This window comes from Molothrus ater, chromosome Z, assembly GCF_012460135.2.
Source record: "Molothrus ater isolate BHLD 08-10-18 breed brown headed cowbird chromosome Z, BPBGC_Mater_1.1, whole genome shotgun sequence".
In the NCBI taxonomy this organism is placed as follows: domain Eukaryota; kingdom Metazoa; phylum Chordata; class Aves; order Passeriformes; family Icteridae; genus Molothrus; species Molothrus ater.
Window position 1 is genome coordinate 13,398,648 of NC_050511.2, and position 13,619 is coordinate 13,412,266.

The 13,619-nt window shown below is 42.9% G+C and overlaps 1 protein-coding gene across 1 annotated transcript; it reads left to right on the top strand.

Moving 5' to 3' along the window:
- The first annotated feature begins 3,256 nt into the window (after nucleotides 1-3,256).
- On the top strand, nucleotides 3,257-13,619 carry PTGER4 (prostaglandin E receptor 4). Its single transcript, XM_036403307.1, has 2 exons — nucleotides 3,257-4,159; nucleotides 11,464-13,619. The coding sequence occupies exons 1-2, from the start codon at nucleotides 3,329-3,331 to the stop codon at nucleotides 12,055-12,057; spliced, it is 1,425 nt and encodes a 474-aa protein (XP_036259200.1). The 5' UTR covers nucleotides 3,257-3,328; the 3' UTR covers nucleotides 12,058-13,619.

The following is a 13,619-nucleotide window of genomic DNA, read 5'->3' on the forward strand; positions in this document are numbered from 1 at the left end:
AACTAACCTTCTAAAAACTATGGCATTATAATCAGAAAAAGTTTACTCTGAGGCAATTAAGAGTAAATCCTAAATATTTTGACTGTCCTAATATTTTCTAATCTAGGATTTTTGAAATTCATTGAAGGTTTTTTCCATATATGATTACGTTTCAAAGCTTTTATTTTTAATTCATGATACTTTAACTTCTCACGTAAGTGGTTTCCTCCCAAACAGAAGTTCTTTGGTGGTTACTCAATGCTACAACGTGTGACATTTGTGCTGTGAGAGGATGACAATTCATGTTACAAGTGGAATTTCTTCATTTTTTCAGTTCCACTTCAGTTCCACAGTATCTGCTTTGCTCTGAAGACTAAGGATTTCACGTGATTATGCTTTTCATCAAGACTAGGAGTTCTATATATCAAAACCATTAGTTCAGTGGGAAACTCCCAAAAGTTACTGTATTTTTCTAATAACTCTGAAAGCTAGACAATAGGTAGACACAGTAAGCTCACATCCCCAGAAACCCATCCCACAACTGTGTGACTGATTTCTATCCTATTCTCTAATTAAAGAACTAACACTATCAGTTTCACAAAACTGATCATACTATTCTTGCACTCAAAGCTATACTTTTTTATACTACACTTCCCTGAAGCTTTTTTGGGTTGTGGTTTTGGGTTTTTTTAATGTTGCTTCCTCATTGATTTTCCTTACTTTCCTGCACTTTTTAGTTAGTTCTTAGGGTGTATCCATTATAAGACAGACCTTTTAGAACAAAAGATAGCATTCACTCTTTCACACCCACATTCATGTACACACACACAGAAGGGCCTGGGCAACCTCTGCTATAGACTAAGCCTTGTTAAGATACACCATCTGTTATGAGACAGGCAAAATACCTCATAAGATGGGATGTGAAGATGAGAAAGTAAGTGAAAAAGAAGGCAACAAAGAAACAAAAATAATTTCCTCTGCCTTTAGTCATGAAAAACTTTTGCATTGCTTCAGGGAAGCAAGGAAGTTCTTTTACACTGGTAAATACTGCTGCACATGTGTCAAATTAATCCCAGATAATGGTCTCTATTGCCAGAGCTCCAAAGTCCTGGTGCATGAAGAAAGGACTGCTGAGAAAGCACATGCAATTACACCTCCTGAATTCAGAGCTTGCTCTACATCTGGGTCAGCATCCCTGCAACAGTCAGAAATTGTTTAAAAGCAAAAACAACCTTTGTGCTGCATTTACTATGGAAATTCTCTTGAAGTACTTCTAATTTGCTTCTGATAGTTAGGCAAATGTAACTGGTCAACCTCTATTCCCACCCCTCTGTGCTTGTGACAGAATGACTTTCTAATTTTGTAAAAAATAAAGAGCCACCAAAATGTAAGCAGAAGTGCTGTTTATTTTCTCTGACCAGGCCAGATCACCACCACTGCTATAGTTTATTTATCCCTATACATGTTAAGTAAAAATCAAGATTTTTTTCTAAAGCTGCATTTTAGTTTTCAAAACAGTTAGATAACAACACTAAATAAAAAGCTGATCAAATAAAAACTGGCTTTTTTTCTTCATGTCTGCCCATATAGCACTGAAAACTGAAACTCTTAGTTCTCTTTCCCATAGTACAAATTTGTCCTCATATATTTTGTTCTGTCAGTACTTCTGTCATCAGCATATTATGATGTTATCATGACTTTACTGATAGCAAGTCCACAGGCATCATTTTCATAGGCTTAAAGGAAATAAAAGAGATGGAAGACGATAAGACTGACAAATAATAGACTTTTATAATACATTTTGCCTTTGCACCAAAGAGATTATTCTAAGGATACAAATGTTGTGTTTTGGGACAGAAGTTTTGTGTTCTTTGTAGCAACCAAGTGTACAAGGGCAATAGACCAGCAGGTGTGAAATCCAGCATGACAATGTGAAGCTTCATCCCTGAGCCAGAAGTGAGAGCACAGGTCACTAGCACAGAAACTCCCATGGACATACTTGTGGTTGTAGGTCTTGTATGGACATTTCTGGACTAGGGACTACACCACCACCATCACCGCTCGGGTGAAAGCTGCACACAGGCACTGCATGACGTGACTGCTGTCCTTCCATCAGCCCAGATAAGACTGGCTATAAGACTGGCTATAAGACTGGTAGGGCTTAGCCGGCAAGTGCAACCCTCTTTCCAATTCACAGACGATCATCTCACAGTCAAGACCGAACAAATTCTCGGTACAGACATACAAATGCATGCCTTGAACGTACACACACACTTCCTGTGCTCGGTACCCACACTAACAGAGCCCAGAAACCGGCAGTATAGCAGATCTTCCCCTTGGCAGCGGGACATGCCGCCCCGATGCCGGAGCATCGGCTGCCGCCCGTCCTGTGCGGCGTCACCCCGTCGCACCCGCGCCCCTCTCTGTGCTGCGCGGCCCGGCGGGCCCGGGGCTGACACGGGCTCTGCCCGGCACACGGACAGCGGGACCCCTCCCCGGCTCCTACGCTGCAGCGCGGCGGGCCGGGCAAGCGGCAGCCCCGCTCCGCGGCAAACGCCGTCCAGCGGCGCGGCCCTTTCGGTGGAGCAGCCCGCGCTGGCACCCGCGGGGCACACGGGCCGCCCGCTCGCACAGGTACCCCCGCCGCCCCCGGCCCCGGCCCGGCCCCCGCCCGCGCCCGCCCCGCGCAACCTGCCCTGCCCGGCGCGGCCAATGGGGCGAGAGGGCGGGGAGCAGCGGCGGAGCGGCCCGGGCCGCCCCCGCCCTCCGCGGCGAAACTCGGCGGGAGCGCCGCGGGGGCTGAGACGGTGCCTGCGCCCCGCACAGCCCGCACCGCTCCGCTCCGCTCCGCACAGCGCAGCGCAGCGCAGCGCACCGCCGTCCGGCGGCGGGGGATGAGCCGCGGTCCCCGCGCTCCGGCACCTTCTCACGCCGCCCCGAGGGCACCTGGAGCCGCCGCCTCAGCGCCGCGCTGAGCCCTCCCCGGCGTCGGTGCGAGCGAGAGGCGGTGAGGCGGCTCCGCTCGGCTCGGCTCGGGCCGCCCCGATCCCCCTCCGGGCTGGGCGCGGAGCGCTGCGGCAGGAAGAGGCAGCCCCGGCTCCCTCGGCTGCGGTCGGTGGTTGACGGACGGCACCCCGGTTCGGCCTCATTTTAAGACCTTTTTTTTTCTTTCTTTCTTTACCTGAAACACACTACTTTTTTCTTTTTTTTTTTTCTTTTTTTTAATAACTTCTCTCGCATTTGAATTTTTACTTTCCCACTATACAATCCTCTCCCCTCCCTTTCTCGGCTTTTCCTTTTCGGACCCGATCTTGCCGTCTCTCAGCTCGCCAGCTGCAGCGTGGGTATCATGTCATTCGACCCCACCATCATGCCACCTGCCAACGGCTCCGCCAACGGGACCGCCAGCGGGGCCGAAGGCGGGAAGCCCCCCACTATCCCCACTGTCATGTTCATCTTCGGCGTGGTGGGCAACCTCATAGCCATCGTGGTGCTCTGCAAGTCCAGGAAGGAGCAGAAGGAGACCACTTTCTACACGCTGGTCTGCGGACTGGCGGTCACAGATCTCTTGGGGACCTGCCTGGTGAGTCCGGTCACAATTGCCACTTACCTGCAGAACCGATGGCCAGGAGGAGCTGCACTGTGTGAGTACAGCTCCTTCATCCTCCTCTTCTTTGGTCTCTCTGGCCTCAGCATTATCTGTGCCATGTCTATAGAGAGGTACCTGGCCATCAACCATGCCTATTTCTACAACCATTACGTAGACAAGAAGCTGGCAGGGCTCACACTCTTTGCCATCTACGCTTCCAACGTGCTGTTCTGCGCCCTGCCCAGCATGGGGCTCGGCAGATCTACTTTGCAGTACCCTTACACTTGGTGTTTCATAGACTGGCGAACAAACGTGTCCACCCATGCAGCATATTCCTACATGTACGCGGGCTTCAGCTCCTTCCTGATCCTGGTGACTGTGATCTGCAACATCCTGGTGTGCGTGGCCCTCATTCGCATGCACCGCCAGTTCATGCGACGCACGTCCTTGGGGACAGACACCACCTCCAGCCGTTTATCTGACTTTCGCAGACGCCGGAGCTTCCGTCGGATGGCTGGAGCAGAAATCCAGATGGTTATTCTGCTCATTGCCACTTCCCTGGTCGTGGTCATCTGCTCCATTCCTCTGGTGGTGAGTAACATCATGCAACCCTTCTTCTGTTCCATCACCCTTACTGCAGAATATTTCCTTCTCCTAGTCTGTGTTAATCCAACAGGAATCTGTTTGACAAGGTGCTTATTTGTGGCACCTATAGTTGGTGTCACAAATTGTTACAATAACTCAATGGCTGCTAGCATACATGCGTGGTATGAGAAAGTTGAGTAGCTTTACATTTACACAAAAAGAAACCTGCTTATCCCAAGACCTGGAGTCCTTTACCTTTTACTTGATTAAAATAGAATGCCAAAAATCTCAATAATTGTTTCACTGTTTAACTGGAATCCACATAGTAAAATCCTGAGTGCTAATGGCACTTTAAAGTTCACCTGCAAAATTAATTTGTGATAAGTGAGGCTTGGGGCTGGCCTGCATTTCTGGCTCCTCAGTGTGTTTTTAAAATGTGCATGCTGTTGCTCTAGGGTGCAAGAGTCCCTGATGTGCAAAAGGAGGACAGAGTTGTGTTCACTTGGCACTAGCAACATACAGAGCTTTTCACAACCAAAACCTAAGCTAAACTTCCACTCCTCAGGGATTGGTGCACCATCTCTGGGGTAGATCCCACACAGGCATCCTTTCAGGAGTTCCCTGCACAGTGGGAGGAGTGAACTCAGTGGAACCACCTGTCGGTGTATTGCTCAGTGAAATGAGTGTTGGAGGAATCTCGCCCCCATAAGCCTTGAGATCACGCTGAAATGTCAGACAACATTACAACTAACTGTTTGCTCATTTTCTGAAAAGGCTGGTACAATTAGTGTTATTAAATTAAACACGCAGGATCCACTTTTTTCTATTTCTCCATCTTATCTTCAGGAAAGACAAAAAAGCCCAAATCCACCAGCTAAAGGCAGAGTTCTTACTTGCCAATAGCCATAATAAAGCTTCTAAAAAATCCTGTCCTACTCTGGCTCAGAGACATTAAACAAATAGTTGGCTTGCTTTATTTGCTGTCCTACAAAACACAGTGTAGGGACTAAAGCAGTGGCTCTCAGACAGAAGATGTTTTTAGAAGGACTTTTTTAAGGAGGTTTCTTGTCAGTAGGGTGATTCCTCTGTCATAGAGAGGGCGTGCCATGTATGTCAAATAGAGCTGGCCAGCTGGAGATGCAAAACAGTGTATATCACTGTAAGGAAGTTTGGAGAAGGGCATGTGAACAGGACTCAGGTGTCAGCAAGTCTGTCCCCCTGCTCAGAGGAGCTGTAATGACAAGGGTTGGTCAGAGCTGCCACATTACTGACAAACAGGAGCTAGTGAAGTGTGCTGTGATGCAGCACCAGGGTCCCAGCCATTACCAAAGGCCATCTCCTCTCCTTCCGCGTTGTCACTTGGTGTGGTGGCAAGACGTGACCAAGCATGGTGCCGTGTGTTCATTGCCTGACATCCAAAGGAGGTTGAGAGGTGCTGCCTGAGCTGCACACAGGGTGTCCCCGGGAGGAGCACATGCCTTAGACAGAGGAACTGTGCCAGCCTACCCTGCCCTGCAGTCCAGCTCCAGCAGGGCTAAGCTGACTTGCTGCACCAGGATGTATCCGGTGGCTGAAACCCTGACAGTACTGTGGAGAAACCGTACTTAATTTGATTAATCTAGCATCAAAACAGCTACTTCACGAGAGAACAATATTGCATTTTGAAAAGAGGTGCTTGGTAAATGCAGAGAATGAGTTCTCTGAATTAAATACATTGCCATGATGTGGTGGACTTAAGCAGCTTCGGAAAACAAGCCAAGCCTCATACTGTAGCAAAGCAGCTAGAGGAGTGCTGAGAAGTCTGAATGTGAAATGCAAAATGAAATAGTTTATATCCATTTGCACCTAGGCAGTCTTTTAAATAATACTTAAGAAAAAAAGAGGAGGGGGGGCAGGAATCAAGAGGGAGGGTTTACCAGAAAGTGAACTGGGTTGTTGAGAGTTAAAATTAATGAACCTGGGTAGGGCAAAAGGTTTATTATTTAAACAGTAGCTAGCGAAAAACTTGCATATAGCAGAAGTATGTGAAGGTGCAGGTGATAAAGTTGTCTAGCTCTCCCAGATCTTGATTTCACTTCATACAGAGGCAGAGTGTTACCTTGGGAATGTTCACATAAGTTAGCTTTTACGTGGTACAGCACTATGTATTTTCTCTATCTAAAATGACGTAAGAAACTCTCATTTCATTTAGATGGATGACTAAAAATAAAAGGAAGCTTTTTCTAAAAAAACAAACCCAAATGACCACATATATACACATCACCACAGTGTCCAGTGTGGTTAAATTTCCTCATTGTTAAGTAGCTTTTTTAAGTCTTTTGCCTCCCTCTGTGGGAATAAGCCACAGCCACTTGTGCTGCTTTGTGCCATGGTGAACTGCCAGGTAGGCTGCTGTGTTAAGCCCTCTGGATGCACGGACACTGAAGTCAAGAATGGGGAAACTCAGAGAAGTGACACCTTTATAGTATAAATCCCTAGAAAGAGCCACTAGGCGAGGTAGGTAGATTACTAATATAGACTAATAGACTAATATATACTAATAGACTTGCATTTTCATGACTCGGAGGAGTTTTAAGGAGTCCTCAGGTCAGCCTGGCAGTCATCAAGAACCATAAAAGTGATGCCAGCATGATTCAGATACACAAAGCAGGCTCAGAGGGTGCTTTGGGACTTAAGTTTTTCTTTTGATGAGCTGACTTTGCACTGATGATTTCAGCTCAATAAACCATTAAGTAAGTCAAAGAAAAGCAACTTCTGAAAGAGACACATAAACCTTTAACATTTTAGAACAAACACTTTCCAAGATAGTAAGATAGGGGATGGCGTCAATCTGACAGGAGTCACTTATTATGGTTTGATAGAAAAAATTTCAAGACCTGAAGTATTAAACAGCCCTGAAATAACTGAGTCAGAGATAACAGCAGGTTTTAATAATGAGATGCTTCAGCATACGATTTACACATAGGGTAGTTTAGAGTTTTAGTGATTATTCATAAAATCTGCAAAAGTTTAAAGTAACAAGTGTTGTAACAAAATTATAGGGGGTTATGCAAAATTCTGAATGAACTTGAGAGAAGGCTGAACAAATATATCAAGGAAAAAAAGATGAATGAAAAATAGATTTGTGAAGGAAACTTTATATAAACTGGTGTGTTCTCAGTGTGCAGAAGGGGATGTGAAAGACGTGAATCTGACAATAGTTTAAAAATTAAGTAAGAAAAGCACGTAACTTACATGCTGACTCGTGTCTTGACTCCACACAGCTTATGTCATCTCTTAAAATATTTTGAGCTTTTTAGAAGTTAGAATTGCATCGTGTAAAATGTAGGGAATAAGTTATTTTTGTCAAGAAGAGAGCAGAAAGTTTTATCTGGCCTTTCTAAAAACACCAGGCTGTTTAAAGAGTAAATAGGCACACACTACTCAAAGTCTGGAATTCACTCCAACAGTCTGTCAAATACTCTTAAAATTTTTAAATGTGTGATCTTCTTCTAATTCTGACTACTGAACATTGTTGTTGAATTATGGTGATATGAAAAATAAAACATAATGTTTCAGGGTGTACATCTTGTTGATTGCATTAAATGATTAGGATTTTCTAACTTGATGTTTAATTGATCTAATTGGCTTGGCTTGGCTGGTTTCAACTTTCGAGTATCAGGGACTGTCCGTGACCAACTGCAAGGTGTCAGGCATGATTTTTTGGCAGCAGAGTAGTCACCAAGCAGACAGTAAGATCTTGAAGGACAAAGGTTATTGGCTTGTGGAGCTGCAAAACTTGTTCCTGCTTACTACCATATGTTTTTTTAATTTATCATATCAGCATGTGGGGAGATTTTGAGGGCAGGTGGAAGCTGTGGAAACAATTACAAGTGTGACTATAACTATAAAAGTCACTTTATAATGCTTCATAGGATTAGAAATCATGACTTGCATCTGTAAGTTAGTAAAAGGAAAGTTTAGTTAGTAAAAGGAAAAGCGCAAACAGCACAAGGACTCTGATCCTACAAGTGCCTGTCTGGAGCATAAACTTGACATACCTTCGAGCTGTGTAGTTCTGAATTGCAAATAAACTGCTATTACTCTTAAGATATATTGTCTGAATTCTACAGCTGCAAACTCAATATACAAACCCTATTTTTTAGAGATCTGAATTGTTCTAGTTTGCTTCCTTTTTAATTAGGATTTCAAATTGCACAAATCCAAGCATCAGATTAGATAATTTATTTAGCAGCGCATTCCACTTACTTGGCACTTGCTTAGAAGATGACAGGCAACATCTTTTATTGTGTTGCCTCCTGCAGCAGAGGACTTGTAGCCAAAAGAGGGTACATCTCTTGCTGTAATTTTAAGTGATCCTTCACTAAATGTTGTTTCACCAGTAAGTAAAGAAGGATAAGACATTCCTACACAGATAAATTTTTACTCTATTGTGATTAATCTAAGACAACAATAGGCCTTAACTGATAAATGCATATGACATTCTGGGGAATCCATTTTCTATGGAACTCTTCTGGGAAATAGAAGCAGTTTTGTACAATCAGAGTTTTCACTGACTAGGTCCACTCTGTGAATTGTTAACCTCCACATGCTGTGTAGCTGTCAAAAGGAAAGACAGCAAGCAGAGATAGCATAAAAAAGCTGTCCTGTACCATTAGCAATAATCCTTTTCAGCCATCCTTTTCAGCCACAGAGTGAACATTGGGAGACATTTTTGTCTTTCCATAAAGTCTGCCAGGTAGCAGAAAGAGGTGGAATAGGCACCTCAATTTCACGTGCTGCTTATCAAAAGAACAATCCGACTATTAAATCACTGACGTGTAACTATAGCTCTGAGTTAAAAAAAAAAAAAAATGTAAGCTAGGTCTCCAAGTTGAATTGAACTGTATTTCTTCAGCTGTCTTCAAAGTGTGCCTTCTGGTTTTTGTGTGGTCTGGGTGGATTTGTTATACACATTAGGCATATACCCACATATACATTATACATCTCTGCACATTATACATATACGCACATATTGTACCTATGGACACATATGTTATACATATCTACACTTTATACACATACACATACATATTGCACATATACACATTATACATATCTACACTTTATACAGATAAACACATACATATTAAACATATGTACACACACGCTTCATACATATATTCACATATTATACATATACACAAATATTATACAAAGATCCACACCCACCGCAGGGCAGCCATGCCATCTAGCGGTGTTGCCTGGGAGCAACAACTTATTTGTGAATAATTTATTTAATAGTCCTTTATTCACAGCAGAAATAGGGAAAGCTGCTTACAGGACAAACAGTCAAAGTCATAAATAACATAATAAAATTAAGATCTTATAAATAAAATTATAATCAAATTAGTTATAAATAAAATAAATAATGAAAAATAAAATTATGTCTATGAAATAGACATAAACTATGAAATAGTTTAAAATAAAGCCAAATACTAAAAGAAGGAGGAAAATTTCTTAACAAAATTTTTTTCAAAAGCCATAAAAATGAGTTCATCATGCATAGGAATACACTTTGAAGCACCTGAAGGGCATGTTTGGCCTAACAGATCAATAAGATCAAGAAATTAGTAGTCAGAAAGACACCTGCAGTGTTATAAATCATTAGAAAAGTAACTGTGGATAAAACTGGCATTACTATATTGCTTTATAAATTCAAGATTTTCTCTTATCTTGGGTTCATTAGGTTACCCATAAACCTAGGGAAAAGTACTGAGAAAGGAAATACACTCAATCATCAGTTTGACAGTCTGAGAGAGACTGTAGGCACAGGGCTTCCACAGAGGGACTCTGCGTTATTCTAAACATACCATTGATGGCTTTGGAGAATATCCCATCTCTGAATACTGACAAGGCTGAATGCTACCACATTGCCCTCCTGCAAGAAAATTACTCAAGAATTGAGAAATTTTCCACCAGACTTGGGTGGCTTCACATGGAGGACTTGTAAAAAGATTACTTGTGAGAGCTATCCTAATTTGGCTCATTTATTTAAATTCTTGCTTGCCTCCATGACTGTAACCTCATCACAAGGCAGGCCTTTATTCATTTCAGGAGCCAAGGATAAGATTCTAAAAACCTTGTAATTTTGCTACTAGATTTTTACTGTATCAGATAAATATATAATTAAGGGATCTATTTTGACTAACCTGAAGAAGCCTGAAGAAAAATTGATCTTCCATTATTAACTTTTCAGTGGCTTTCCTAAGCCTTTCTCTAACTGGACACTGCTTAGGTCTTGCTAAAATGGAGAAGAGCTATTTGAGACTAGTCTACACAATAAATTCCTGTGATGCCATTGTGGACTGTACCTTACAGCAATATTTAGAAAAGTGGCTTCTTAACAAGGAGAGAGACAGCTGAAGAAGAAACTAACAGAGTAAGCTGAAGAATACATTTCTATGTAGAAAACAGGGCCCTTCAGTTTTAAAATTTGTGCATGATAAACTAGAATCGCTAATTAAATAGTCACTTCACACATCAACTTCAACTTAAACTCTTAAACTCTTGACCATTTCATCAGTATTTTTGTAAGTAAAACCAAAATTCTGGCTGTATAGGAGAAAAGAGTACTCTAGTCCAGTGCTGAAATAATCTCATTATCTTGGCCAGTTAAAAATCTCCTAGCTGGGTGACTTGTCTTTTTGGGGTTTTTTTCCTCCTTTTCTTTTTTTTATGTTTCTGTTTTTCTAAACCATGCTGCAGCAAGCAAACACTTGTGGTTATATAAACAGTTCCAGTAAGGACAGGTGCCAGGAAAATACATTTCTAAACTTGGGAATCGACAACTCAGGACTTGCCTACAGAGTCTGGTGTACTTGGATTATCACATGTGTTTCAGTTCATTTCTAAATGATTATTGTTAGAGGAACTGGTCAGGTGTCCCCAGTCACTTACCCCTTTGCAGGTTGCATGAGACTTGAGGTATACCAAGGAAGCAGGATACAGGTCTATGTCTTTGTTCCTGGGAAATTTTAAAGATACCAGCCAGAATCTGGAGGTTCAGGGATTAAATATGAGGTGAAGGAGAGAGAAAAAGCCAGTCTTCTTCTACATGTAATGACCATGTTACAATTTTCATCTGGTTTTATTTTGCCATTTCCATAGATGAATTAATGGCTGCCAATCTGAGATGCCTAACTTTGCCAGCCTGGTCTTCTGCTGTAGGTTACACCTGCAAATCTAGATCTCTGCTTTGAAGTGTAAGCTTTTCTATTCTGATTCAATTATGTAATTTTGTCTTCCTTTCTCCCCTCCTCCTTGGGTAGGTCCGTGTCTTTGTGAACCAGCTGTACCAGCCAGAATCAGTGGAAGATATCAGGCAAAACCCTGACCTGCAGGCTATCCGCATTGCCTCGGTGAACCCCATTTTGGACCCATGGATCTACATCCTCCTCCGCAAGACTGTGCTCAGCAAAGCCATCGAGAAGATCAAATGCCTCTTCTGCCGCATCGGAGGGGCTCGGAGGCAGCACTCAGGGGGCAACTTCAACTGCGTGGACGGGCGCAGGACCTCGTCCGCCGTGTCCAGCCAGTCGCCCTCCTTCATCTCGCGCGAGCTGAGGGAGATCAGCAGCACCTCGCAGACGCTGCTGTACACCCCGGAGCTGAGTGAGAGCAGCGTCGGCGGCCGCGCGCTGCTCCCGGGCCCCAGTGCCAGCTCGGCGCAGTCCGACACCACGTCCGTAAGGACGCTGCGCAGCTCCGACACCTCGGACTCCTCACAGGGACACGACTCTGAGAGCGTCTTCCTGGTGAGCGAAGCCAGCTCTGGTGGCGGGGCCAGCTCTGCGCCCAAGAGTGGCCCTCTCCAGGTCACCTTCCCCACAGAGACATTGAATTTGTCAGAAAAGTGCATATAGATAGCCATGAAAGGCATCAACCCTGGGGATACTTCCTGGTACATTGGAAAAACTGGTGCAATAGATAGGTGTTCTGCCTATTCGTGGGAAGAGGGGTTCAGCTGTGCTTCAAAGGGCTATTTTTGTCTTGCTGTGTGATGGGTACATTTCCTTTAGACTACTGAGGACTGTGTGGAACAGACATTGCACTTGGGCCCTGCATCAGAAATGGTACAAAGCAGGTCTGATGGGACTGGAAACATGAACTGCCTTGTCTTGTTCCAGAGCTACTGTGCCTCTGGAAATAGAAAGATCCCATCACTTGCTTTTTTTTCCTTTTTTTCTTTCCCTTTCCATGTCTGGTAGAATTGTTCTTGCTCCTTTCCCGTGGCTGCTCAGCTGTCAAGAGTTTGAGCTTCTCGTACTAGAGCTGAATATGAGGCAGCTGCTAGTAACTGGACACAGCTACTTTGAGAGCTGCCTGCAGTAGGATTTTAAAGTGTCTCACTAAAGCATGAAAATGTGAATTTTTATCATTGTATATATATCAGGATTGAAGATATTTAAAAGTGTATTCTTCTCTATGAGAAGGTTTGTTATGAATACAAGGTATATAGAAATGATTGCCAGCCTTTTCTCCCCTCAGTATTTCCTGCTGATAAGGAATTCTTGGCTTAGATTTGTTGTTCATGCTAGATTCACAGCTGATGAGATAATTCTTGAGCTGAGAATACATAAGCACTTTCTGAGTGAAATGGGAATATACGCCTTCCTAAGACAGAAAAAGAAAACACATCCTTCCAGTTAAGAATATTAGTTTTCAGTATATGTATATACTAAAAAAAAAATCCGATTTTATTTATGTTCTGAGAATGTTTTTCTGTGTAACACACGCGCGCCTCTCTGAGTACTTTGGCCCACAGTCTGCACACTTAGGCACACACTTAACATTGCCCATCAGAGTGGTCCCTCTGCTGCCAGGGAGACTCCTTACATGTAAAGTTAAGGACATATAGAAGTGCTTTCAATATCAGGGCCTGAAACTTTCAACTCCTGGTTAATAGTCTTCATATTCACTTTAGTTAAAGCATCACTGATGTAATAAAGGTATTTTTTCATAACATTTATCATTTTACTTTAATTAGTAAATAGAATTTTATGACTGTGTAATCTGATACTCCATCAAATAAGTGTATGAAACCACGGAAGCAGAATCTTCATTTAAAATATAGATTATATAGACTTATATCGCAGTCTTAAACACCTTGAAAAGCATTTGTTGCTAGAGTTTTGATGACAAACACATCGCCAAAACCAGCTGTTAACCACTGACAAAAAGGAGTTTTGTGTTTTATGTTTTAAGGGTTAGATCTTGTTCCAGAAATACTGTGTATCAAAATAATTCTGTACAGATATTTGGGGGATGTTTTGTCAAATACAAAGCATGTTATGTTGCTTAAAGTGTTTTAGATGTGAATGCTACATTGTAATGAAAATCTTGAGCCTTATGTTGATATGTTTAAGCAGTTGTACCGACCAAAGCAACTTTGGGGATCACAATTAAATGGAAATGTTCTGCTTGA